Source organism: Doryrhamphus excisus, linkage group LG17, assembly GCF_037039965.1.
Source record: "Doryrhamphus excisus strain RoL-2023G ecotype Guam linkage group LG17, RoL_Dexc_Guam_v1.1, whole genome shotgun sequence".
Lineage (NCBI taxonomy): Eukaryota > Metazoa > Chordata > Actinopteri > Syngnathiformes > Syngnathidae > Doryrhamphus > Doryrhamphus excisus.
Genome location: NC_136373.1, coordinates 18,525,278 through 18,552,835, shown reverse-complemented (window position 1 = coordinate 18,552,835; position 27,558 = coordinate 18,525,278). Strand labels below are relative to the sequence as shown.

At 50.3% G+C, this 27,558-nt stretch overlaps 2 protein-coding genes across 3 annotated transcripts in view; one reads left to right on the top strand and one right to left on the bottom strand.

The window, feature by feature from the left end:
- The window catches only part of slc9a1a (solute carrier family 9 member A1a), a 29,973-nt gene that overhangs the window by 337 nt on the left and 2,078 nt on the right, over positions 1–27,558 (bottom strand). The window contains exons 2-12 of one of the 2 annotated variants that reach the window (XM_058083428.2): positions 20,738–21,210; positions 20,410–20,660; positions 19,475–19,692; positions 17,660–17,862; positions 17,504–17,593; positions 16,374–16,444; positions 16,107–16,283; positions 15,432–15,558; positions 15,170–15,271; positions 15,011–15,092; positions 13,846–14,135 (exon numbers count right to left, since the gene is read on the bottom strand). In XM_058083428.2, coding sequence (XP_057939411.2) covers positions 13,861–14,135; positions 15,011–15,092; positions 15,170–15,271; positions 15,432–15,558; positions 16,107–16,283; positions 16,374–16,444; positions 17,504–17,593; positions 17,660–17,862; positions 19,475–19,692; positions 20,410–20,660; positions 20,738–21,210 — 2,069 coding nt within the window. In that variant the 3' untranslated portion in view covers positions 13,846–13,860. Of the gene's footprint in view, positions 1–10,449; positions 14,136–15,010; positions 15,093–15,169; positions 15,272–15,431; positions 15,559–16,106; positions 16,284–16,373; positions 16,445–17,503; positions 17,594–17,659; positions 17,863–19,474; positions 19,693–20,409; positions 20,661–20,737; positions 21,211–27,558 lie in introns of those variants that run through there. The other variant, XM_058083427.2, reaches the window with a different exon arrangement.
- LOC131136514 (B-cell receptor CD22-like) lies at positions 318–9,037 on the top strand. Its single transcript, XM_078797738.1, has 17 exons — positions 318–642; positions 2,780–2,836; positions 2,922–3,293; positions 3,530–3,799; positions 3,897–4,145; positions 4,757–5,011; positions 5,465–5,761; positions 6,366–6,638; positions 6,718–6,987; positions 7,096–7,404; positions 7,520–7,604; positions 7,773–7,898; positions 7,992–8,049; positions 8,197–8,282; positions 8,372–8,432; positions 8,543–8,648; positions 8,830–9,037. Exons 1-17 carry the CDS (start codon positions 390–392, stop codon positions 8,850–8,852), a joined length of 3,150 nt encoding a protein of 1,049 aa, XP_078653864.1. The 5' UTR covers positions 318–389; the 3' UTR covers positions 8,853–9,037.

The following is a 27,558-nucleotide window of genomic DNA, read 5'->3' as shown; positions in this document are numbered from 1 at the left end:
TGTCGGCTGATATCGGTGTCGGCTGATATCGGTGTCGGTTGATATTGGTGTCGGCTATATCGTATCGGCTGATATCGGTATTGGCTATATCGTGTCGGCTGATATCGTATCGGCTGATATCAGTGTTGGCTGATATCGGTGTCGGCTGAATCGGCTGATATCGGTGTCGGCTGATATCGATATTGGCTGATATCAGTGTCGGCTGAATCGGCTGATATCAGTGTCGGCTGATATCGTGTCAGCTGTTATCATATCGGCTGATATCGGTATCGGCCGACATCGGTGTCGGCTGATAGCTCATGGCTCAGTCCTGAGAATGAAGAAAGTGCATGGAATGAGAAGATGTTTTGTTTCCATGTGCAGGTGAGACGAGGGAAGAACATTGGTAGATGTCAAGGTCAGGGTGTCGTACCTGTGCTGCTGCTCAGGTGGACGAGCAACGTGGTCCAGATGAGACCAAACATCCTGACTCGGGGCTCCTCCCAGCTGACGCCTTCCCGGGACAGTGGGCAAACACGGAGGAAGTTCTAAGGAAAGGTCACACTTCCACACGGGATTCCATTCCCTTTGCTTCCGCTTATCCGAGTCTGCATCGCCGTCAGGAAGTCCAGACCTCCCGTTTGCCGGCCCCCTCCTCCAGAGGTACCGCTCCCCACTTGCAGCTTTTTTCAACGGGTGCTACGTTGGTGTTCTTCCCCCTACAAGGTTCCTCAGCAGGACTAAAGCTGGTCTGGGAAGGAATTGGGGTGAACTTGGAAGAATATTCCAGAGATAGCTTTAGGAATGTGCTGATCTTACCTCCGTGTGTGTCGTCTGAGACGATTCTTCCCCTCCGCACTTTCTATCTTTCTTCCCTCTTTGCGCAATAGCAGCGTTTCAGGAAGTTTCACCAAAGATCACGACTTTCCTTCTTGGACCTTCTCATCCGCCTTTCTAAGCGACGCCACAACGCCACAACGCCACGAGCGTCTTCCATGATTTCCCTGCATCGGGTCTTCCTGAGACAGCTTCCTGTCTGCCCATACCTACATCTACTTCTTCTTCTACTTCTCCTTTCCCACACTTATTCTGGATCAACCCAACTGGGAACACTTCTCCATTTCACACTTGATGATGCAATCATACACTGATGATGCAATAGATGTCTATTTTAAACTTGGACCAAACTCGCCTTCCCTACTTCGTTGGAGTCCTTTCACTCTTTCACCTAACTGGGGACGTGCTTTGGTCGGCTTAGGGTTTAGGGTTTAGGGGTTAGGGGTTAGGGCTTAGGGCTTAGGGTTTAGGGTTTAGGGGTTAGGGGTTGACGTTCTTGTGACTTTTCCACATATTCCCATTCTTTATAGAATTGCCCCCGCCGCCCCCAAATTGTCCATAGGTATGAATGTGAGTGTGAATGGTTGTTTGTCTATATGTGCCCTGGGATTGGCTGGCCACCAGTCCAGGGTGGACCCCGCGTCTCCCACAGGAGAGCTGGGATAGGCTCCAGCACCCCACCCTAGTCAGGATAAGCGGTATAGGAAACGGATGGATGGAAATAAAATATGATATTGTCTATTTTAAATAAACGTAGAAGAAGTTCAATCTCCAATGGAATCAAGAGGATCAAGAGGATCAAGAGGACCAAGAGGACCAAGAGGACCAAGAGGACCAAGAGGACCAAGAGGACCAACAGGAAGTCTGTAGCTCCGTTTTTGGTTGGTACTTTTGGCCGTGTTTTCCTTATCCCGGTGGACTACCTTTGTTGATCAACATTTTTTCGGTGAAGGTTCCAAACCGGTTCTCGCCTGACAAAGTCAGCTTTAGAGGAAGTGAGATGTTGTGCAAGATATTTTGATCGTGCCTACCAGATGTTGCAGGCATGGTTAGATACGTATGCAAATGGCCGCCAGCTTCCTCTTTCTGATCATCCAGAAGAAATAAAGACGAGATCTTTATTTCCCATGCGGTCTTGGTCTCGGCCTTTCCTGGTTCTCTCCGCTGCTTTCAGGTAAGACTGCAAAAACCACAACTGATGACAATGTGTACTGTATCTAGTACTAAAAAGGAGTATTTGTATATATTTGTACAACGTATTCCAATAGATGAGAGGATTGTCTTCTGATGAATAAAAGCTGGAATAACGTCCGTCTGATGGTCACGTCTTGTCACATGACCACTTTAGCTAAACTGGCTTTGAAAGAAGCGTGAACCTCTGCTGGGATCTTGGAGGGAGTTAGGATGCTAACTAAGGATGCTAACTAACTTCCTGAGAACCAAACGCTGCTCAGTGAGCTTTGATGGGCCAATCAGACGAGTAGATAAGAGGACTGGATAGCAACAAAGTTTCCAAAAGCAGCAGATGGAAACCCAAACCCGTCATCCCGCTAAGGAACATCCTGAGGCTCATGGAAGGAAAAAGTCAGTGGACCATCCAGGACCATCCTGGACCAGAATGAAGGTCCTGGTGCCGAGTGCAGTCCCTCAATCATCAGAAAGAAACATCTTCATTGGGACACTCAAAGGTAGAAGAAGGTTTTCTTCTCCTTTGAAGGTCCTGATGGCTTCCGAGGTTTGGCATGACAATGGAGATCCACCTGAGATGTTCTCCTCATCATTCGCCAATGGAACAATGGAGCTTCGGGTCGTCCAGGGGCGTCAAACTTTGTTTTCTATGGTCTACCTATGAAAATATTCCATTCCTAAATGAGGAAATGGGCGTGGCAGCAATGAGGACCACTACATTATCTCCAGTGTTGGATTTTGCCGCTTGTAGACTGACGGGATGTTCTTCTTGCAGCTGACAAGATGAACCTTCACGCAGTCCTGAGCTGGATGTCAGTGATGGTGGTGGCAGGTGACGTGACCCCCCCCCCCCCCCCAGGACCCCATCAGTCTTTCACCACCGTTGCTGAAACATCTTGTGATGTTCTCCACTGCAGGTTCTCACAGCGCTCCCAATCCCTTCGAGCTGACCAGCGACCGTCCAAGCGCCAAAGCGGGATCCTGCATCCAACTGATGGTCCAGGGGAGTGCTTCCGGGACGGGTGATGCCTACTGGTTTTGGATCAAAGATGCAATCTGGGATCAGAAGAAGAAGGACTTCAGCGGCACCGTCGTCCTCAGCTCCGACCCACAACGCTGGCCCGTCCATCCGGACTTTGCGGGCAGAGTCCAGGATGGAACGCCAAGTCGCTTGAGGAAGAACATCCTCATCTGCAACCTGACCACGACGGACAGCGGAAGCTACAAGTTCAGATACGTGGACGGTCTTCTCAAGTGGATGACCCCGCCTACAGATGTTCACGTGGAAGGTGGGTCGCTTTCACGGTCACAGCAGGAAGTCCATTCACACACACTTTAGTGTCCGTTAGTCCATTCTCATACTCGGACACAGTAAGTCCAGTCTGGATCCCTGCGGTTATTGGATGTTCTACCTCCTGAGCCACGCCTCCTCATGTCCGTAATGTCCGGTCAGCATTCCGTGGAGTCGCATCCACGCTCGTCCTTTTATCCCATTTTATGTTGAATTAGTGACTTCCCTTTGCAGACAATCCCTGTCCGATTACTTTTGACAACCCGTCCCCCGTGGAGGAAGGCCGCGTGGTCACGCTGACCTGCTCCACTTTGACCTCGTGCCCCTCCGAGCCACAAATTGGGGGCGGCCATCTGCGGCCGATCGCGTCCCGGCGGCAAGACGGCAAGAAGAGCTCGTACCGTTGGACCGTGAGCTGGAGGGACGACGGCAGGAAGCTTTCGTGCCAAACGGCGGACAACACGGACGAGTACTTGACCCGACACGTCACCTTACTGGTACAATGTAAGCTGGTTGGACACGCGTCCCTCGGGTGGGGTGAACGATGACTATAGGGGTGTTAGTTCACGTCTAGAGGGCTCTAATCATGTATTGCATTCAGACGCGCCGAGGAACACCAAGGCCAGGGTCTCCAAAATAAAAGTCTTGGAAGGGGACAACGTCGGTCTGAGCTGCACCAGTGACGGAAACCCCGCCCCCACCTACACCTGGTCCGCAAATGAACAGGAAGTGTCCACCCGAGCCCAGTGGACCATCCCGTCCATCACCGGCCGCCAGGGCGGGACGTACGTGTGCCGAGCCCACAACCAGCACGGAAATGACACGGCCAGCGTCCGCATCAACGTCAAATGTGAGAAAGGGTCTCACCGTGGTGCTGGCCACACCCGTCTGTCCATTCACGCACTAACACCTCGTGTTCAGGTCTGTCTGTCCATTCATGCACACTTTGTGGACCCGTCTGTCCATTCACGCACTCACACCTCGTGTTCAGGTCTGTCTGTCCATTCATGCACACTTTGTGGACCCGTCTGTCCATTCACGCACTAACACCTCGTGTTCAGGTCTGTCTGTCCATTCATGCACACTTTGTGGACCCGTCTGTCCATTCACGCACTAACACCTCATGTTCAGGTCTGTCTGTCCATTCATGCACACTTTGTGGACCCGTCTGTCCATTCACGCACTAACACCTCATGTTCAGGTCTGTCTGTCCATTCACACACACTTCATGTTGTGGACCCGTCTGTCCATTCACGCACTAACACCTCATGTTCAGGTCTGTCTGTCCATTCATGCACACTTCATGTTGTGGACCCGTCTGTCCATTCACGCACTAACACTTCATGTTCAGGTGTGTCTGTCCATTCACAAACTCCCACATGACCTAAGCATCTGTCTGTCCATTCACGCACAGCAAAGGTGTTGATGTTGGCTTGGAGATGAGACATTTGTGTCCCTCAGACGCCCCCAGCGTTGAGATCAGGAGTGGAGAGTCCACGTTCAGGCAGGGGGAGGAGATGGTGCTGACGTGTCACGTGACCAGGAGCAATCCAGCGGTCAGGGTCTACAGTTGGTCCAAAGACGGGAACCTGGTTGGGCGTCAGCGGGACCACGTGGTCGGGTCGGTGCAGCCCGAGCATGCGGGCTCCTACACGTGCACGGCCTCCAACGAGGTGGGCGGCGGAACGTCGGCGCCGATTCTCATCCAGGTTGAATGTGAGTTGGCACGCTGGTCACGCCGAGTCAATGCCGAGTCAAGCCGAGTCAAGCCGAGTCAATGCCGAGTCAATGCCGAGTCATGCCGAGTCAAGCCGAGTCAATGCCGAGTCATGCCGAGTCAAGCCGAGTCAATGCCGAGTCAATGCCGAGTCATGCCGAGTCAATGCCGAGTCAATGCCGAGTCATGCCGAGTCAAGCCGAGTCAATGCTGAGTCAATGCCGAGTCAATGCCGAGTCATGCCGAGTCAATGCCGAGTCAATGCCGAGTCAATGCCGAGTCAATGCCGAGTCAATGCCGAGTCAACGCCGGCAAAGAAGTTTTAGATATGAAGGCGTCCAGCCAGAAGGTCCGATGGCGTTGATGTTCTTGACTTTCTTTGTACTTGAGTTATCATGACAAGTCCACGCCCACACCGTAAGGGGAGCGCTAACAGCGGCGTCCTCTTCCAGACCGGCCGAGGAACACCAAAGTTCTGGTCCGTGGTTCTGGCTCCACCCACATGAAAGTCAACACGCCGCTGGTGTTGCAATGCCAAACTGACGCCAACCCGCCGGCAATCAAGTACTCCTGGTCGCTGCACGGCCGCCACATACGCACGTCTGGGTCGTCTTGGCCGTCCGAGGTCACGGCGGACATCTTGCAGGTGAGCAGCGTGCAGAGACGCCACGAGGCCTGCTACCTTTGCAACGCCACCAACCGCGTCGCCGCCGGAGACAGCAGCCCGCCTCTCTGCCTGCGGGTCCTTTGTGAGTCTTCATTCACTCACCCATTCGTTCATTCATTCATACGCTCACCCATTCATTCATTCCTTCATTCATACGCTCACCCGTTCATTCATTCATGTATTCATTCATACGCTCACCCATTCATTCATTCATGTATTCATTCATACGCTCACCCATTCATTCATTCATTCATTCATTCCTTCATTCATACGCTCACCCATTCATTCCTTCATTCATACGCTCACCCATTCATTCATTCATTCATTCATTCATTCATTCATTCATTCATACGCTCACCCATTCATTCATTCATTCCTTCATTCATACGCTCACCCATTCATTCATTCATTCCTTCATTCATACGCTCACCCATTCATTCATTCATTCATTCATTCATTCATACGCTCACCCATTCATTCATTCATTCCTTCATTCATACGCTCACCCGTTCATTCATTCATGTATTCATTCATACGCTCACCCATTCATTCATTCATGTATTCATTCATACGCTCACCCATTCATTGGCTCATTCATTCATACACCCAATCACCCATTCCCCCCAGTGTCAGTGTAGCGTAGCCTTGTGGGATGCCAGGTGTACCTGATGATGTCGTCCTCCCAGATCCTCCCGGCGAGCCGCTGCTGTCCATGGCCGCCGAAGCCCTGGAGGGCGAGCAGCTTTCCATCGTCTGCTCGGCGGAAAGCTTCCCGCCGTCCGACTTCACGCTGACCAGGACGTCCGGCCAGCGGTCGTCCGTGCGGCCCGTGGCCGATTCCCGTGGCAGGAATCTGTCCGTCACCTTGAACGTGACGTCGGCCGACGACGGCGTCTACGCCTGCGAGGCCGCCAACAGCGAAGGGAGGGGGAGCACGCGGAGGCTTTTGCGCGTCCTGTGTGAGTCCTTTCGTCCCGTTTCTTTCATCGCCGGAAACAAGGGGCGGAGCTTTTGTGGAAGAAGTGTCTCTCGTGGCAGATTCTCCCAAACACGTGACGGTGACGGCTCAACCGGGTCTGGAGGTCGGGGAAAACGCCAGCTTGACGCTGCGGTGCGGCGCCAAGTCCCACCCGCCCGTGACCTCGGTGACCTGGTGGCGGCTGACGGACGGGAGGGCCCGAGCCCTGGCAACGCGCCACGCCTTGGCCGTACAGGCCGTCTCGCCCTCTGACGCCGGCCTGTACGGCTGCACCGCCGCCAACGACATCGGCACGGGAAGGTCGCCTCCGGTCCAGGTCAAGGTCAAGTGTGAGTTGACACCACATGAACTAGCACCCCTATAGTCACCTTCACACGCCTACTATTGTTATTATTATTATTATTATCATCTTTGACGTAAATAAAGTCTTCCACTAGGGGGCGTGAACATGTCCCTTCCTCTGTGTCGGCCAGACGCTCCAAAGCTGACGGAGATCAGCAAAGGGGCGGAGCTTCGGCGTTCGGACGGGCTGATCTCGGTGACGCTGAGCTGCGGCGCTCAGGCTTTCCCGCCCATCAAACGCCATATGTGGTACAAAATGGCGGAGGACGACCGAGGGCGGGACGAAAAGGTGTCCGACTCTCACAACCACACGGTCACGTCGGACCGGCCGGGCGTCTACTACTGCGTGGTCAAAAACGACGCCGGCGACGGGAGGTCGGAACCCGTGAGCCTGTTCCTCCACGGTGAGTGGCGTCGCGAGATCACACTCCGCCCCAAACTCATCCGGGCTGACCCGGCGAAGACCAAGACCACGGCAAAGAGGAAAACGCTAATTCTGCATGTCTCTTCTGACCACAGGAGGATTCATGAAGGTCCTGAAGTTCCTCCTTCCTCTTCTCTCCGTCCTCCTCGTCCTCGTGCTTCTCATCTTCTACGTCTACAGGTGATACTTCCTTTTGTCTTCCAGTCATCTTTAGACTTGACTCCAAGTATGCTAGACCCCCAAACCTCGCCCACAACCCGCACCCCGACTGCCCCCATCCCTGAGCTACAACCCCTAATCTAGTCCCGGGAGATGAATGGAGAAGACCCAACGTCCTTGTTTTGTCAGACAAAGGAGGACCAAGAAGAAACTCCTCCAGGGCTCGGCCAGCGGGAGGACCGTGGCGACGGACAACCAAAACTTGGCAGGGCGGCGTGCCGAGGCCCGCGCCGCTAACTCCGGCACAGACCACGGGTGAGATGCTAAGACGTCTTCACGCCAAGCGTGTCCCAGCGGCCATTTTGTAACCTCTGCTTTCCTCCCGTGGGGTCCCGTGGGGTCCCGCAGGGCGGCGACCGGCATCCACACCATCTACTCCCTGCTCAGCCCGCCCCTTGCTGGACAGGTGGGTCCACTTCCTCTTCTACGGTTAGCATCACACCTAGCTGGTGCCAGTACACCTCTATGGTGGTCACCTTGGTGGTCGCTGGCTGGCTCGCCAAGGAACCTTCCTGACATCGTCTCACCCTCTAAGCTTGTGCTTGCCGGTCAGGACCGCCCCTCCGCAGCCGACGACCTCCGGGAGGGACGCCACCCGCACCATTCGGTCCCCTATGCGTCCCTGCGCTTCAGACACGAGTGAGAAGATGTCCGTCTCTTCTTCAACGCCGACCCTGCCAGGCTGCTAAGATGACATTCTTCTTCTTCTTCTTCTTCGTTCTGCGCAGACCAGAAAAAGAGGCGGAGCTCACGTACGCCGTGGTATCCCGAGCCAAGCGAGCCGAGAAGGTGTTTCTTCACGTCCACCTGAGAATTCATCTCATCTCAGTCGGCGCTCCTTTCACCCACGGAACGTGAACGCATCACCAAAATCCCATCCCTTGTTTCTCTTCTTGTAGCCGAGGAAGACCACGCCCGCCGACTCCAGCCAAGACGAGGTGGAGCTCAACTACTTGCAGGTCAACTTCAAGCCAAAGTCGGAGCGCCCGGAGGACACTGAATTAGGTACGCCTGTGGCTATTTCTCATCAGGGGGGGGGACAAGCGCTCCTCGGAATCGGGCCTGGAACCAATTCCCCGCCATGAAGAAGGGATACTGGTACTCGCAGGAACCCCCCCCCAGACCTCCTTCAGTGAGGGTCACATGACAAACAAAATGCCAAGATATGTCATGACTTCTCCTTTAGGCTCCGCCCAAGGGAACATCTGATTGGACGACTGGAAGGACTCACCGATGGGGGGACGGGGGGGCGTATAAAGACGGTTGACTTTCTTCAGGCGGGGCTGACTTCCAGGGACCCCCAGGCACCCCCCTGGGACACCATGTCACTCAAAACTCAAGACTGTATTGCAGTTTTTCAGAAATGAAAGAATAAATGATGGCTGTTTGGAAATACTAGTGATATGTAGTACTGTGTACTGTTCACTAGGTAGCAGTCATCAGGCTAGGTATGTAAATACTAGTGGTATGTAGTACTGTGTACTGTGTTCACTAGGTAGCAGTCATGAGGCTAGGTATGTAAATACTAGTGGTATGTAGTACTGTGTACTGTGGTCGCCAGGTGGCAGTAATGAGGCTAGGTATGTAAATACCAGTGTTATGCAGTAGTATTAGTGGTCGCCAGGGGGCAGTAATGAGGCTAGGTATGTAAATACCAGTGTTATGCAGTAGTATTAGTGGTCACCAGGGGGCAGTAATGAGGCTAGGTATGTAAATACCAGTGTTATGCAGTAGTATTAGTGGTCGCCAGGGGGTAGTAATGAGGCTAGGTACGTAAATACCAGTGTTATGCAGTACTGTGGTCGCCAGGGGGCAGTAATGAGGCTAGGTATGTAAATACCAGTGTTATGCAGTAGTATTAGTGGTCGCCAGGGGGCAGTAATGAGGCTAGGTATGTAAATACCAGTGTTATGCAGTAGTATTTGTGGCCGCCAGGGGGTAGTAATGAGGCTAGGTACGTAAATACCAGTGTTATGCAGTACTGTGGTCGCCAGGGGGCAGTAATGAGGCTAGGTATGTAAATACCAGTGTTATGCAGTAGTATTAGTGGTCGCCAGGGGAAAGTAATGAGGCTAGGTATGTAAATACCAGTGTTATGCAGTACTGTGGTCGCCAGGGGGCAGTAATGAGGCTAGGTATGTAAATACCAGTGTTATGCAGTAGTATTAGTGGTCGCCAGGGGGCAGTAATGAGGCTAGGTATGTACAAATACCAGTGTTATGCAGTAGTATTAGTGGCCGCCAGGGGGCAGTAATGAGGCTAGGTATGTAAATACCAGTGTTATGCAGTAGTATTAGTGGTCGCCAGGGGGCAGTAATGAGGCTAGGTATGTAAATACCAGTGTTATGCAGTAGTATTAGTGGCCGCCAGGGGGCAGTAATGAGGCTAGGTACGTAAATACCAGTTATGCAGTAGTATTAGTGGCCGCCAGGGGGCAGTAATGAGGCTCGGTATGTAAATACCAGTGTTATGCAGTAGTATTAGTGGCCGCCAGGGGGCAGTAATGAGGCTAGGTATGTAAATACCAGTGTTATGCAGTAGTATTAGTGGCCGCCAGGGGGCAGTAATGAAGCTAGGTATGTAAATACCAGTGTTATGCAGTAGTATTAGTGGCCGCCAGGGGGCAGTAATGAGGCTAGGTATGTAAATACCAGTGTTATGCAGTAGTATTAGTGGTCGCCAGGGGGCAGTAATGAGGCTAGGTATGTAAATACCAGTGTTATGCAGTAGTATTAGTGGCCGCCAGGGGGCAGTAATGAGGCTCGGTATGTAAATACCAGTGTTATGCAGTAGTATTAGTGGCCGCCAGGGGGCAGTAATGAGGCTAGGTATGTAAATACCAGTGTTATGCAGTAGTATTAGTGGTCGCCAGGGGGCAGTAATGAGGCTAGGTATGTAAATACCAGTGTTATGCAGTAGTATTAGTGGCCGCCAGGGGGCAGTAAAAACGACCCATTGAGGACATCAGGGTTGAAAAAGCCAACTTTTATTCTCCAGATTGACTTCTAATGACAGGAATGGAATGTTGAAAGCTTTAAGATGAATCAGAGGATTTGTTTTGTGTACAATAGAATAATAATTATTAGTAATAGATATATGATATTTACATGAATATGTGTGTACATGTAGATATGCACGTACTAGAAAGAGGTACAGGAGGAAGTTAAAGACGTGTGGCCACTTATTGCTGTCGCTGCCTTTGACCGGCCCCAAGGTCAAGCGGCCGGCCCCAAGGTCAAGCGATTGAGGCGCTGCAGCCACCCAGACGCCAGATGAGGATGCGGCGTAAAGCACGTGGCGTAATGCCCAGGCGACACGAGACAGGAAGCAGAGACAGGAAGTCATGTGACGGCCAGATGAGCCAATGAAATGAGTGAAAAGGCCAAGAGACAAAGACCATGACATGCACGCGATGAAATGCTGGTGAGATGTTCAAGTCCCTTCCATGGTTTTAGTAAAAAAAAAGGCTGGTTAAACCCCTCATGTGTAAAGCACGCGGTACAAAGAGGCGACAGGAAGTATGGCTTCCACTTCCAGGTCAAACATTCGCCACCAGGAGAATGTTTGCCTGCATTTTCACCAAGTCAACACTCGGAAAAACAGACAAGCAATGAAGGCGTCGTCACTCAGGGACGCAGCCGATGAAAGGCGGGGCTCCGTCAGGGCTGTCAATCATTCAACCACACCCACAAGCCGCAAAAGAGCCACACAACTGGTCAAGTTACAGAAACACCAGGAAAAGATGGAAGAATACCAGCAAAAACATACTGGGATACTGGGATCATGATCCAGCCATCCGTTTGCTAGGCTGCTTATCCTGGGGCCCTGATATCAGGGTGGGGGTACATTATCCTGGTCCTGATATCAGGGTAGGGGGTACATTATCCCGGGGTCCTGATATCAGGGTAATGTGGTACATTATCCTGGGGTCCTGATATCATGGTAGGAGGTACATTATCCCGGGGTCCTGATATAAGGGTAATGTGGTACATTATCCCGGGGTCCTGATATGAGGGTAGGGGGTACATTATCCCGGGGTCCTGATATCAGGGTAATGTGGTACATTATCCTGGGGTCCTGATATCAGGGTAGGGGTACATTATCCTGGTCCTGATATAAGGGTAATGTGGTACATTATCCTGGGGTCCTGATATCAGGGTAGGGGGTCCTGATATCAGGGTAGGGTGATACATTATCCTGGGGTCCTGATATCAGGGTAGGGTGATACATTATCCTGGGGTCCTGATATCAGGGTGATGTGGTACATTATCCTGGCGCCCTGATATCAGGGTAGGGTGATACATTATCCTGGGGCCCTGATATCAGGGTAGGGGGTACATTATCCTGGGGTCCTGATATCAGGGTAGGGTGATACATTATCCTGGTCCTGATATCAGGGTGATGTGGTACATTATCCTGGGGCCCTGATATCAGGGTAGGGTGATACATTATCCTGGGGCCCTGATATCAGGGTAGGGTGATACATTATCCTGGAGTCCTGATATCAGAGTAGGGTGATACATTATCCTGGTCCTGATATCAGGGTGATGTGGTACATTATCCTGGGGCCCTGATATCAGGGTAGGGTGATACATTATCCTGGGGCCCTGATATCAGGGTAGGGTGATACATTATCCTGGGGTCCTGATATCAGGGTAGGGGGTACATTATCCTGGTCCTGATATCAGGGTGATGTGGTACATTATCCTGGGGCCCTGATATCAAGGTAGGGTGATACATTATCCCGGGGCCCTGATATCAGGGTAATGTGCAAGGAAACATCGTCATCATGTGAAAAAGCCAGAATATTCCCAGAAGAAATGGAAAAGCACAGCATTATTGAGACACATGATGGATTGGTGTCACCTGACATGCTCGAGTCAAGAGAAGTTCACCTCCCATGCGGTGTGGAAGTGGTACGTTTTTGCCTTCTTTGTCCTAATGAGTTAGCTTGCTAGCTCGCTAATATCTCTTGTGGCCCAGCAGTGATCTGGTTGCCTTAGCAATGTGATGTCAACAAGGAACAATGGGAATGTAGAGGAGACTATGGGGGTGTTACATCATGTCTACAGGGCTCTAATAATAAAGGAGCAAGGACTGTATGTAGGCTAAGTATGTAGGCTACAGGGAATAACGCTCAGCCAAAACACGTGGTAACATCCGGACAAATAAAATGGCACCGACACGTTTTTTCTTGGAATATTCATCCTTGCATCCTTCCTGCTTGTTATATTCCCTTTCCACCATCTGTTTGGGCTCCAATCCAAACTATTCCTTCCTTCCTTCATGCTCTCTGCTTCCCAAAGCACCTTGACGTCATCTTTAAAGGGCGCTCCATTTCTACACGCTCCGGCTGCATAGATACGCTTCCTCTTGGCCACGCCCCCCCGTGCTGCGTGTGTACGCCTTTAAGAGCGCCATGGGGGGCTGATGGCTTTTAAAGGGAGATGCTGGGACACCCAAGTTAGGGTCCGTGGACACCGACTACCTGACCTGACCCGACTACACAGCCCTAAGATCCACTTTGATCCAACAGTTTTCCAATAAAGAAGGAAATCCGGACCATTTGTCCCAAAGCATCCTTGCAGGCATCGGATGGTGAAAAAAGGAGGGAATTCATTCATTCAAACCACAGAAAAAATATAAATAACTTCTAAAAAATGGATGCATGCATAAAATGGTAAAGGCCCCCCTTTGGAGGGGAATTGGTTGAATACAAAATAGAAGAATTAATGGCAATAATTCAAAAATTGACAAACCAAGAAGAGTGAGGAATTTGTCCCACACGGAACACGAACACATCTGATGGAGGAAAGTCCTCCGTCAGTAGTCAGGAATTGCTTGAATAAGGAAAGGAAAGGAAGGAAGGAAGGAAGAGGACAGTAAAGGAAAGGAAATAAGGCAAAGCCGTCCGCCAGGAGCCAATCTTTGCAGTTTCAAGCGAGGCGAGCCAGAGGTGGTTTTTGGGAGCGGTTGCGCACGTGAGACGTTAGCACGTTAGCACGTGGAGATGCTAACCGTGCTTAGCTTTGGTAATGCATAGTCTTTCCTGATGTCCGCCAGCCGCCATGGCGTCTCACGGTCGGACGGTGAAGAGCGATGACAACGCAGGGTCGGGCTCGCCTCACAGTTTAGGCTGAGCTTTAAAACAACCCCCCCCCTCCCCCGACCGGGGTGGGTGGGGGAGGGGGGGCACACGCACCTCGTCTTCTGCCGCTTAAGGCAGGAAGGGCTCATCCTCGTCCTCGTGCGGACCCGGGTCGCTCAGGCACCTCATCAGCTTCTCTCTGGCGTTGGCGCCCGCCTTGTCGGGCCCGGGGGGCGGCTTCATCATGAGCCCTCCGTCCTCCTCTTCATCACGGACCCCTTCCCGGCCGGCCCGCTGGAACTCGTCCATCACGTTGACAGAGTCGGGGGACTGGGGCGAGGCCAGGTCCACCTGGATGGTGGGCACGCTGTCAGACGCCGCCTTCAGGCTGTACGCTTGGGGGTCTGTAGGGGGGGGGGGCGACATCAGTGAATACACTTGGAAATGGGGGGGGGGCACACCATGACCACATGGAAGGACGCAAGTACTTTTACAACCATACTTTTTATACACAGAGGTGGTACTATCTTTGTGTACACAGAGGTACTTCCTGCGTGTACTTCCTGCGTGTACTTCCTGTTCCATGACAGCAGGAAGGACACCTCATTCATTGTCATCCCAAAGCTAACATCATGTTCCTGTATGTGATAAATGTGATAAATATATACTGTATATTTCCCATGGGGTAAATCATCACAAACATTCATTTACGTGCACTTGGGGGGGGGGGGGTCGGGGGGGTCATGTAACACACACAGATGCGTCGTGACCTTGTCCAAGGTGACAGGTGAGTATTCCATGACGGCGTAAGGAGCAGCGCGTGTTGGTGCGTGTTGGTGCGTGTTAGTGCTGAGGTGATGGAGGCTAGTCGGGGGGGGGTTCCGGGTGGGGGCGGGGTTACGGCCTGACCTCTGACCACATACCTGGACAGGTGCTACCTCCTTCCTGCTGCTGCTGCTTCTCAGCAGGATTGAAATCACTTTGTCTGCCTAGAAGGAGACCACACTCGGGTTTACATGCTGGCCGCCACGTGTAAACATATCTCCATGGGGGGGGGGGGGTCTCGCCATGGAATATTCTATAGTGAGGTGTCGGGGGTGGGGTGTTACGATCACGGCCATAAAGAAACCAAGAGAAGGTGTGTGTGTGGTGCCTTCCCACACTCCCACTTCCCGTTCCTGCCCCCGGCCCCCGGCAGCTAAAAGGACATGGTGGGCGTGGAGGTGGAGGTGGAGATGGAGATGGAGGTGGAGGTGGAGGTGGAGGTGGAGGTGTTTACCTGAGGCCAGTCTGGCCCTGCACATGGTGGGTGAGTCGGGGAGAGGAGCAGGCACCGTCAGGTAGGTATTCATGTCTTGGAGCTGACGGAGAAGACAGAAGAAGAGTCCATTGTTATGACAGGCTGCCCCCCCAGCCCCCCCGGAGGGAACCTCCGTACCTTCTTCTCCAATGCGATCATCTTTTCCTTCTTGAGGAGGAAGTCGCCAAAGTTGTCCTCGTAGGGGTCGGCCACCAGCGTGTGGCGGTTGTAGGAACGCAGCTGGCAGCGGCAAAAAGAGGAACGAAGACAATTGACTTGGTGGAAACCAGTGAGCCAATCAGAACACTCATCCCGCCCTCTTTGGGCCAACGGGCCAATCAGCACATTCATCACATCAGCGTGTTGTGTGTGTGTGTGTGTGTGTGTGTGTGTGCGTTACCCGCTGCCGTGTCCTCTGAAGGTTGCTCCTGAGGATTTTCCGGATCTCCTCCTCTCGACTCTTGGACAGCTGAGGCAGGGCCCGCTCCAGGGGCTTGGCGGGGGGCGGCTTCTTGGGCTGGATGTTCCTACGGGGGCACGGGAGAGTAAACCAGGCGTCGCCAACTTCTCCGCCTCCTCGTTCTAAAGAAAAAGGTCTGGAGCCGCAACCCCCTCAGGAGTTTCTAGTCTTTTCTTCATGTGACCCGGGACAAGGACAGACCCGCAGCTTTGAGACCCCCCCCTTTTTTCACAAGAAGCTGTTTTTGCGGAGGTGCTACTTGGCTGAAACCTCCCAGGTTCTCCTGCTGAAGACTTTCCACAGCCAAATCCAAGATGGCGGCTAGGGATGCCTATTGGTAGACGGCTGGGAGTGAATGACTTAAACATCTTAGTAATGACTTAGTAATGACTTAGTAAGGATGACAAAGCTGAGCTAGGGAAGGTGTCAGCATATTGGAAACGTTTGGACGCCCCGCCACAGAGTCATGTGATGTGGTGTTCCGACACGCACTCGGCCACGCCCACATGAACGTGGCGTATGTTACCGTTTCTACCAGAGTTGAACTTGCTAGTACACAGTACTACTGCTAATACTACTTCCATGACGACTGTCGTGTGGCATGTTGGCACTCACTGCATGGACACGGTGGAGGGCACGGCCGAGGGCAGCTTGACTCCGCCCCCGCTCTCCACCAGCTCGATGGCGTGCTTAAACTCCAGCTTGTGGTAGAAGGCGATGAGCTGCGGCTCCTTGGAGCGCTCGCCGGCAATCAGGCACTTCTTCACGTACTTCTTGTTGAAGCGGTTGAGCCTGGGGGGGCGGGGGCGGGGGGGGGGGGGGGGGGGGGGGAATCATGAGACCATGAGACAACATGATGGCCGTGACGCATGGCGTGCATACTTGTCCTTCCAGTGGTGGTGTCCATAATGGCCGCAGATGTCCTCGATGCCGGTCAGCAGGTGGTCCAGGAACTGGGGGGGGGGGGGGGGGGGTAAACAAACGTTCCTCAGTGCTTTTCATCAACAGAAGAAGGCAGTGAAAAGGCCAGGCAAACATTAGCAGGACTGTGTTGACTCTGTATGCTTTATAAACTGATTGACAACACCGAGGTCACGCACTTGCAGATATGCGGGCGGTCGCTACGGCAACCCGTGGCGGTAACACATGACGGTCACGAGAGCAGGCGGGATGATGACGCTCTCCCTCTCTCTCTCTCCGGAAGGGTTGGTGCGAATACGACTCCAACCAATCCGTACCGTACGTAGCTGACCTTTGACACGCTTTTAAACGGAAGCTCCTAGCCTAGCTCCTGGGGGGGGGGGGGGGGGGGGGGGGGGCGTGTGCCTTTAGTTATAGGCAACAAAGCATCACTGTCTCTAACTCAACACAACTGCAGCATGTGTTGGAACGTCTACCTGCAGTACCATCAAGTGGCCAGTCGGGGGCAGCAGAGGGCTATTTTAAATAAATAATTGTCACACACTTTAATCTTATTTTTTTCTTCAGTATTAAAAATATGTTACTAAAATGACATTATTGTAAAATTACATTTTTTAAATATTCCAACTTTACAAATAATCTTCATAAATGTTCTTTTTGTAATATTACCACTTTATAGTCAAAATATTTGGACTTTATTCTCATAATAATAGAACCTTTCTCCAATGTCATTTTCATTTCTGACTTTTTTCTTTAAAATATTTGTTCTTTCATATTTCTTCTTGATCTGTACATTTTATATTAGGAATATTACGAGGTTTCCCCACAATATTCTAAATATATCTGGACTTTATTCTGGTCAACTTATTCGTTATTCACCAAATATTTGGAATATCAGAACTTCTTCTGCCAACTAATTTGCCAAAATGCCAACTTGTTGTTAGTTTTGATGCTACTAAAGTGGTGTTCATAATATTATGATGTTATTCTTGTAAAATGACACCTTTTACTTGTTGGATTACAACGTATATTACAATAGAATAGATATATTATATAGATATATAGATATATATATATAGATATAGATATACCTGAGTGTGGATCTCCTCATTAATGGAGCGCTTGGCCTCTTGCTTCTTCTTCACGGCCAGCAGGTCCACCAGAGGCTTGATGGTCATGCCCTGCAAGAAGAAGCCACCATCATCATCATCGATGATCCCCACCATAACGCCACTCTTCATCCCTACCTGCACAAAGACGGTGAAGAAGATGACGGTGATGATGGCCGTGAGGAACATGTTCCTCAGGGGAAAGTGGTCCTTGTCCAGCAGGAAGCCCAGCGAGAAGGCGATGGCGCCTCGCAAGCCGCCGTAGGCCACGATGAACTGGTCCTTGGTGGTCAGCTTGACAATGCGGAACTTGTTGATGACGTACGTCAGTCCCACCACGCCTGAAACGGTTAAAGTACAAATGTTATCCAAGGGGAGACTGAGGGCAGCGAGATGACGCTCCGCTGCAGGAGAGTGGAGATGGTGGAGGGTGAGGCTCATGACATGATTACCATCATGACATGATTACCATCATGACATGATTACCATCATGACATGATTACCATCATGACATGATTACCATCATGACATGATTACCATCATGACATGATTACCATCATGACATGATTACCATCATGACATGATTACCATCATGACAGGATTACCATCATGACAGGATTACCATCATGACATGATTACCATCATGACATGATTACCATCATGACATGATTACCATCATGACATGATTACCATCATGACATGATTACGACCATGACAGGATTACGACCATGACAGGATTACGACCATGACATGATTACGACCATGACATGATTACGACCATGACATGATTACGACCATGACATGATTACGACCATGACAGGATTACGACCATGACATGATTACTACCATGACATGATTACTACCATGACATGATTACTACCATGACATGATTACTACCATGACATGATTACTACCATGACATGATTACTACCATGACATGATTACTACCATGACATGATTACTACCATGACATGATTACTACCATGACATGATTACTACCATGACATGATTACTACCATGACATGATTACTACCATGACATGATTACTACCATGACATGATTACTACCATGACATGATTACTACCATGACATGATTACTACCATGACATGATTACTACCATGACATGATTACTACCATGACATGATTACTACCATGACATGATTACTACCATGACATGATTACTACCATGACATGATTACTACCATGACATGATTACTACCATGACATGATTACTACCATGACATGATTACTACCATGACATGATTACTACCATGACATGATTACTACCATGACATGATTACTACCATGACATGATTACTACCATGACATGATTACTACCATGACATGATTACTATCATGACATGATTACTATCATGACATGATTACTATCATGACATGATTACTATCATGACATGATTACTATCATGACATGATTACTATCATGACATGATTACTATCATGACATGATTACTATCATGACATGATTACTACCATGACATGATTACTATTATGACATTATTACTATGACACTGACATCACTTATTGAATGAAACGTTCCAAGTCAGTGTTCCGTGTGCCAAACATCCCGTTTAGCTGATGGACAGTTTCCGCCAACATACGTAAGTACAAATGTACAAAAGTCCATGTCGTGGTTGCGTGTATTTCCTCCCTCTAACGGCCATAACCATCAGAGCCATGTGACAGCAGGAGAATGAGAAGTGGCGGCAACGTCATGTTAGGAAATAAGAAAATGTCGGCATGACGCAACACGCCTCATCAAGCGTTCACATTCCGCCTCTCCGTCGAAACCTCCAATCTTTCACAAAGGGAAGTGAGGCGGCTAGCAACGCTTCCTGTCACAGCTCCATCAGCCGCGTTGCGTAATGGCGCCTATGGCACACTGACCCGTGGGCATGCCCGCTACACGAGCGCCACGCTACGGACTGACTGACCTATGACCCGTGCCACCAGGCACAGGATGATGGTGACGGTGACGAAGGTCCAGTTCCAGTTGTGCTTGCCGTCCACCGTGGCCACGCCGAGGAAGATGAAGATGAGTGTCTCGCTCACGCTGCTCCACATCTTCAGGAAGTACTTGATGGTGGTGTGCGACTTGTGGGAGATGTTGGCCTCCACGTAGGGTCGCATCACCGCCCCGCAGGCGATCAACCTGGAGGCAGAGGGCATATGTAGTAGCAGTGTGTAGCGTGTGTAGCGTGTGTAGCGTGTGTAGCGTGTGTAGCGTGTGTAGCGTGTGTAGCTTTAACGCTAACGGGGCATGTGTGTCTCCAGGAAGTGCTGTCCTGTCTTGTATCCACGACCTCTGCACCTCAAGGTACCCGATGCCAACAGCACATGCGGCGTAGCAGCATGAGGAGTCATCACAACCAGGATTGGTCACTTTGCTTCATCCCACCTCGTCTGGTTTGACCTGCAACAACTTCCTTTCCCAGCTAGCCCCCCCCCCCCCCCCCCCCCCCCCCCCGTATTAACAGAGGCAGGATGCGGAGCAGCTGCAAAGGCTTCATGGGGGGAACCTTTGATGCCCTTCATTTATTTTTGGCTCCCTGCCTTTGACAGACAGGCACTGCGTAGCCGTAGAATGGAACAGGAAGTGGTTAGCAGACGCCAATCAGGACACCACGGTGTCACTCACGTGCTTGCGTAAGCGTGCTGACAACAAATATGTTCATTGGCGCGGCTGGAGTGTGTTCACGCTGCTTTCATTCACCGCTGCTTCCCGCCTCCCCCAAACATACTTCACGCCTTTTAAGGATCGGGACGCTACGTTGTGTCCCGCTGTGGAGACAAAGTGAGTGCGGGTGGAAAGGGGGCCTGACTACGCTCTGCCTTGGCGGGAAAAGACGCAAGCAGCACGCAAACTCACGCCATGATGCCGGAGAGGTGGAACATCTCGGCCGACAGGTAGGCCATGTAGCTATACACGAAGACGAAGAGCGGCTCGATGACGCGCGTGTGGGAGGTGAAGCGCGAGGTGAAGGCCGCCAGGATGCCATAGATGGCCCCCACCAGGACGCCGCCGAGCGCCACCACCAGGAAGGAGATGATGCCCAGCACGCCGTCCATCACCGTCACCGTGCCGACGCCAGAGTACTCCTCAAAAAGGTGGTACAAGACCTAGAGAGAAGAAAGCAAAGCTGAGCTACATTGGGGTGGGCCGCCACCGCCGCCGCCGCAAAAGCCAGGCTTCTCACCACGGTGACGGCATCGTTGAGCAACGATTCGCCAAACACCAGAATGTGCAACAGTTCGTTGATGTGGATCTCCTCAAAGACGGCCAGCACGGCCACGGGGTCCACGGCCGAGATGATGGAGCCGAAGAGCAGGCAAGGCAGGAGCTCCAGCGTGTGCAGGTCCGACGGATTGTTGGGCTGGATCTGGCACACGGCGTACAGCAGCCCGCCGATGAAGAAGGAGTTCCACAGCGTCCCCACCACGGCGAACATGAGGATGGTGCCCAGGTTCTCCATGAAGGGGCGGATGGGCAGGAAGTAGCCGGCATCCAGGATGATGGGCGGAAGCAGGCAGAAGAAGAAGAGGTTGGAGTCCAGCACGGGCGGGACCTCCCGTCCGGCCACTTTAATCAACCCCCCGACCAGCAGGCCCACCACGATCAGCAGGCAGCTTTCCGGCACGATGCCGGGCAGGCGAGGAACCAGGTGGAAACCTGAGAAGATCAGACAATTCATTGAAGATAGCGTCAGGCCTGATGTTTAGCTGTTTAGATGTTTAGCATTGTGTGCTAGCAGCTACGTCACACGGAAGAGGCCCACATCTTGCTCAGCTTGTCTCGCTACTCCGCGTCTTGGCAGCAGCAATGTCGCTTAAGGCTAACTGCATGTACACAAGAACATGTTTACCATTATTATTATTATCCATATAGGGTATATATTATTATCCATGTAGGCTATATATTATTATCCATATAGGGTATATATTATTATCCATATAGGGTATATATTATTATCCATATAGGGTATATATTATTATCCATATAGGGTATATATTATTATCCATGTAGGCTATATATTATTATCCATATAGGGTATATATTATTATCCATGTAGGCTATATATTATTATCCATGTAGGCTATATATTATTATCCATATAGGGTATATATTATTATCCATATAGGGTATATATTATTATCCATATAGGGTATCTAGTATTATCCATATAGGGTATCTATTATTATCCATATAGGGTATATATTATTATCCATATAGGGTATATATTATTATCCATATAGGATATATATTATTATCCATATAGGATATATATTATTATCCATATAGGATATATATTATTATCCATATAGGGTATATATTATTATCCATATAGGGTATATATTATTATCCATATAGGATATATATTATTATCCATATAGGGTATATATTATTATCCATATAGGATATATATTATTATCCATATAGGATATATATTATTATCCATATAGGATATATATTATTATCCATATAGGATATATATTATTATCCATATAGGGTATATATTATTATCCATATAGGGTATATATAGACATCCAACACAGGCATGGACAGTCATGGACGCCTCAGCCTTAAACACCATCACTCCTGCCCACTCCAGCAGAACACAAGTGCAGACAAGCCAAAAGCACACACACACACACACACACACACTCCTTGCTATAAGATGACAAAACAGAGTAAGACTTCAAACAGTTATGACAAGGTCAGTCCCATAGTGAAGAGTCTTTGCTGGGTTCTATTTACTGTACATACTGTAGCTGCTGCACACTTCCAGCTGGTACTCTACCATCTCATCTGTCACAACACACACACACACACACACACACACACACACGGTAACATGAACCAGGTAAGGCTACATGCGCACATGAGGGCTCAACAATCACAAAGGGATGGCCGATACGCTGGTGGCACATGGAATATACATGGGTGTAATATGGGTGTAATATGGGTGTAAAATGGGTGTAAAATGGGTGTAAAATGGGTGTAAAGTGGGTGTAAAGTGGGTGTAAAGTGGGTGTAAAATGGGTGTAAAATGGGTGTAAAGTGGGTGTAAAATGGGTATAATATGGGTGTAAAGTGGGTGTAAAGTGGGTGTAAAATGGGTGTAAAATGGGTGTAAAATGGGTGTAAAATGGGTGTATGGATCTATGTATGACAACCACATGTGGAAGTGTCAGGTCTTACTGCCAACCTTTTACACACAAACAACATCCACCGACACCCAGCCCCACAGTCCCCACTGTTGGCCGTGTGCACTTCTTAACATGGCCGTCAGCTAGCGGCCTGACGCATTGGGAGCCAGTGTGCGATGAAGCTAGTGGCTAGCAGCTAGCCACTGTGTTGTGGCAAGGCGTCACTACGCCGGTGACGTAGTTCTTGGGTGTAACGATGCTAACAGCTACAACAGGTCAGGCCTGTCATGATAACTAATCCTCCTGGAAGATAAGAGTCATACAAATTAGTCGTAATCAACATTATAAAAACAATAAACGTTAACATTGTAATTGGAACGTCTAAAGCTTTTCAATAAAAGCGTAATAGCTTCATTAATGGGAGCTATTTTTAGGACAATCTTATTTTACTACCGCTGTTAGCCAGGATGGGTGCCACTCTTATTTTGAAGGATGGAAGCGTGGATGGATGACATGTTCAGACAACACTATTAGTGTTTCAGCAGACGAGCGCTCAACAATCCCGTCTGGGGAGGGAAGGGACTGCAGGGATTCTTGACCTCATACAACTTGGACGCCAACCGCCCCCGACGCTGCAGAGCTGCACTGACAAAGACCACCATTGAAGACACAAACCATACGTCTCTCCCAGTCCATCTGGTGCAGGACTGGGATTAGACCACCAGCAACGTAAGCTCTGCTTCTTCCTACTCCTTTCAGACTTGGTGGAAACATGTGATGGGACTGTTCCAAGTCAACTAAACCATGACCTCCTACCAGCTTGTCAGTATGCTCACTGATTGACAGCTAGCTTGTTTAGCCTGCTAGGTGAACAAGGTGTGAAAAGCTTGAGAATGCTGTGATTACGCTGCCAAAGCAAGATGAGCAAATACGAGACTGGAAAACACACAGGACCATATGAGTAGTACTACCAAAAACTGTAAACAAACTCAGTCCAAATGATGGCATCTGTCAATCAAGCACAGCAGAACAAAAGGAAGCCATGGGGAAGACCTTTATGACTTGAGCCAGATTAGCCAACTGGCATGACACGCCTGCCAGGGCAATGTGAGCAATGCACCCTGGGAGCACCTGCAAGCGTTCCTGCACACAAGCAAGTGGGAGGGGCTTAGCAACTTAGGTTTAAGACGCTGGATTTGCAACACGGACGGAAAATGTCAGACATCTTGCTCTTCTTTTCTGACCGACAATCATCCATGTTTCACTCCATCCTGCTGACATTCTTCAGTGGCGGGCCTTTTAGGGACCACCTATACTGACCCCCAAAGATTCCCTGCACCTCCTCCTTCTTTCTCCACGATCACAACAACAAGCAGACCACTTTGGACCCCCCCGCCCCCCCATGGGCCAGTGTTTCTCCAAGTGACATTAAGTGTAATCAACTAGTGCCAAGTTCTTTTGGCTTAGCTGACGTCAAAGGCCCGAGTCATTGTACAGAAATAGTCCACAATGGGATGGAAGCTGGACCCCAACCGTGGACACGTGTCTTCTTTGGACATCCAAATGTCACGCCACGTGCAGCATGGATGGGGAATAACGCCTGGTCAGCTGACTCTCATCGGAGACTTAACTCTTCCAACACTCGTATGACCCAACCCGCCGTCCCGGGACGTGCGTGCTGGTGACTTGCAAGCGTGGGGACCTGGAAAGGGTTTGGGAGCATGAAGACAGGCCGTAGGAGAAGGAACTTTGGATGCGTTCAGGCTGTGGATTCACACCCAGTATGGGTGATGGGCACGCCCTCTACTGCCGGTGATCACATGATCGGTGCGTCATATGTGCTTCCTCGCCAATTCCGCAGTTCAACTGTCCAATGGGCACGCAGGACTCATGTGGACCGTACCGAGTAAGCACCATGGCCAGAGAAGCCCAACGGAAAGGAAGAGGAGAGGACTACGGTCTGGATGATCAACGTTCACACCAAACATGACACTTCCTGCAGCAGAAGGTCCACTGTTGGATTGAAGCCATTTCAATTGACGTCTGGCCAACGAGGACAAGCAGCAACTGTCCAAGCAGAGCAAGCAGAGCAAGCCAGAGTGTCAAATGGAGACAAAAAGCCATTTGAGACCCAGCAGTCATCCCTAAAGCTCCCTACGGATGCAGGTCCACGGACAAGGGGGAAGCCGGGAGGCCTGCTGGTGACAGTTGCCACATTGTTGCATCCCTCCGGCCTTGGCCTTCAGTTGACACGGCTAAGGAGCACCACACAGCAGGAGATTAGATAGTACCCCCCCCAACGTCTACTACATGTGGAAAGGAAAGCTCTCAAGCGTGTGCCTGGTGAAAGACTTGCCAGATGCCTGGTGGCATGCGACTGGCAACCCAATCCACTTGATCATGCAAGAGCAACAGACGACGAGTACATTTACTGGAGCGGTAGAGCGTAGACCGGTAGAGTGTCAAAAGCTCCGTGTAGTATTTTGGGAACCATTCCGCTTCTCCAGTTACAGAAGACGAGCGTTGTTTCAATTATTAAAAATGGCCGTCAGCCTGGATGCGGCACTGAGGTGTGCGGCTGTAGGGCACCTCCCTCACCTGCATGGGGACTACAGTAGAATCTCTCTGATAAGGTTGATCTTCTTCAAAGCAGATAAGAGATAAAGATGTTTTTCAGATGCCTTGCCAAATCCCCCCAGTCAATATTTAAGGTCAATCGCCCAAACGGCGGGAGATAGGGAGTAGATGAGTAGCCATCTTGCCGTGGGAGACATTCCTTATTTTACACAACATGCATCGGAACAAAGCTCTTATCTCAAACGTAAAGCTTTGCCGAGGGTGAGGTTGCCAAATGGTTCACCTAGCATGTCGTAACCTCATGTACGTCAAGCGATAAGGACGCTACTTCAGAATGTCCCACACGGGGCGGCCAGCTTTGGACTCATGGTTGGAGTTAACCGGCCAGCGTGTTAATTAACCAGCCAAGTTAATCTGACTCTATTGTGCTGACCTTCCCAACAACAAGAACAAAAGGCACGCTTTCATTGGGAGGAATTGGGGACGTCTGTCAGCCCAAAGTCTTCCTTGCTCAATACCAGACAGGGTCAAAGGTCAAAGTGGGATCATAGGGCAAGGCACTTACTGATGGTATCTCGGGACTTCTAGCATCATCAGCCAGTTCATCTCTTCCATTTTGGCTTGGCCAAAAGCCTCTCATCCATTTCCAGCAGAGTGGAGCTCATAAGAGTCTTAGTCCACAGAGACATTACATTATTATGAATATGGAAACATATGCAGATAACCTTCTTACAGTGGTTGTCAAGGAGAAAAGAAATGGCAGCATATACGAACATGTATGGTGGGTTTGTGCCCTGGGATCGGCTGGCCACCAGTCCAGCTGGGATAGGCTCCAGCATACCGCACCCAAGTGAAAGTGGATGGATTTATGTATATACGGTATTTCTAACCAAGTGATAAAAGTCACATGCTTCCATCACTAAACTCTGCCCTGGACGTGGGCGGCCATTACATTCCAAATACGTGTGCCAAACGCTTGGCCAACAGTGAGCAGCGGATGTTTCCTCTCATCGTGTTATGGGTGAACGTTATCAGCAACCACACGTATCAGGAGTGTTGCTTCCTTTCTGCATTCTTATATGGCTTACTTATTATACTTAGCAAAACGTCTTTGGTGTTAGGTTGCACCATCACGTCTCTTCACGTATACTTTGGATCCACGCAGGTTCAGCTGAGAAGAAGAGAAGAAGTGTAGTCCAGCTGCTTAAAAGAGACGTGCTCGTGTGGAGGAAGAGCAGGCATCGGCATGGTCCTGTGCACACGCCGCGTTGCCGAGGAGATAAATGGACTGTGGATGGTAGATGCTAGGCTTGCTCAGACACGAGGGTCCATCAGGCGCTGCCACTGGAAGCAGGCCCAGCAGCGAAGCAGCCACATCCAATTACTGGCGTCCCAGCTCCAGCCTTCCCGGGTTAATGGGAGACTCATGGTCGCCGCCCGGCGGTCTGCAAACCCCCTGGGGTCTTTAGCACCGCCCACTTGACCTCGTCTGTCTCCCACTTTGAAGTAGAAACACAATGACAGCAGCATTGGATATTCCAGAGGCCAGGGCTTTGTTTTGGTCAGGATGTTGGTCCTATTTTTCAAAATGGAGTCCATGTTTGGGCCGCGTGCTTGCGTGGGGTTTCTCCAGGTAGTCCGGTTTCCTCCCAAAACATGTTAGCTTCATTGATGACTCTGAATGGTCCGTGGGTAGGAATACGTTTGTCAATATGTGTGCTCTGGGATAGGCTCCAGCATCCGTGACCCCAGTGAGTTTAAAGGGTATTGATTTTCACCCAGATTGTACGAAACCGTACGGGCAATTAGGCTTGTGGGGCCCTATGATCTCTGAGGTAACAGAATTGTGGAGCAAATCGACCAATAGGAGGAAATGTCCTGTTAAATGGCCAATCTGGCAGAAATGGACATAATGGGAATAAATGCTGACCGTGTGGGGGAAGCATTTCCCTGGCGGACCGCTCTATCCTGGTGGAAATTAAAACCTGAAGGCTGGCAGAGGTTGCCCAAAACACTTTAACACTTCCCATCTCCTCTTCTGGAGGAGTGGGGATGGAAGCTAGCAGGTTAGCTTATTTTACCCTGCTAGCTTTCCTTTGCTAGTGTGTGTGTGTGTGTGTGTGTGTGTGTGTGTGTGTGCAGAGGATGACATCCCATTGGAGGAGTTAGCCAAGTTTGACATTAATAATATCAGGATTTTTGCAGTTAAGCCACATTTTATTTACTGCACACACGATGCTGGTAAAGTAAGTGCAAAAGTTGAAGAAATAGAAATGACAAGAAAAAATGAAAT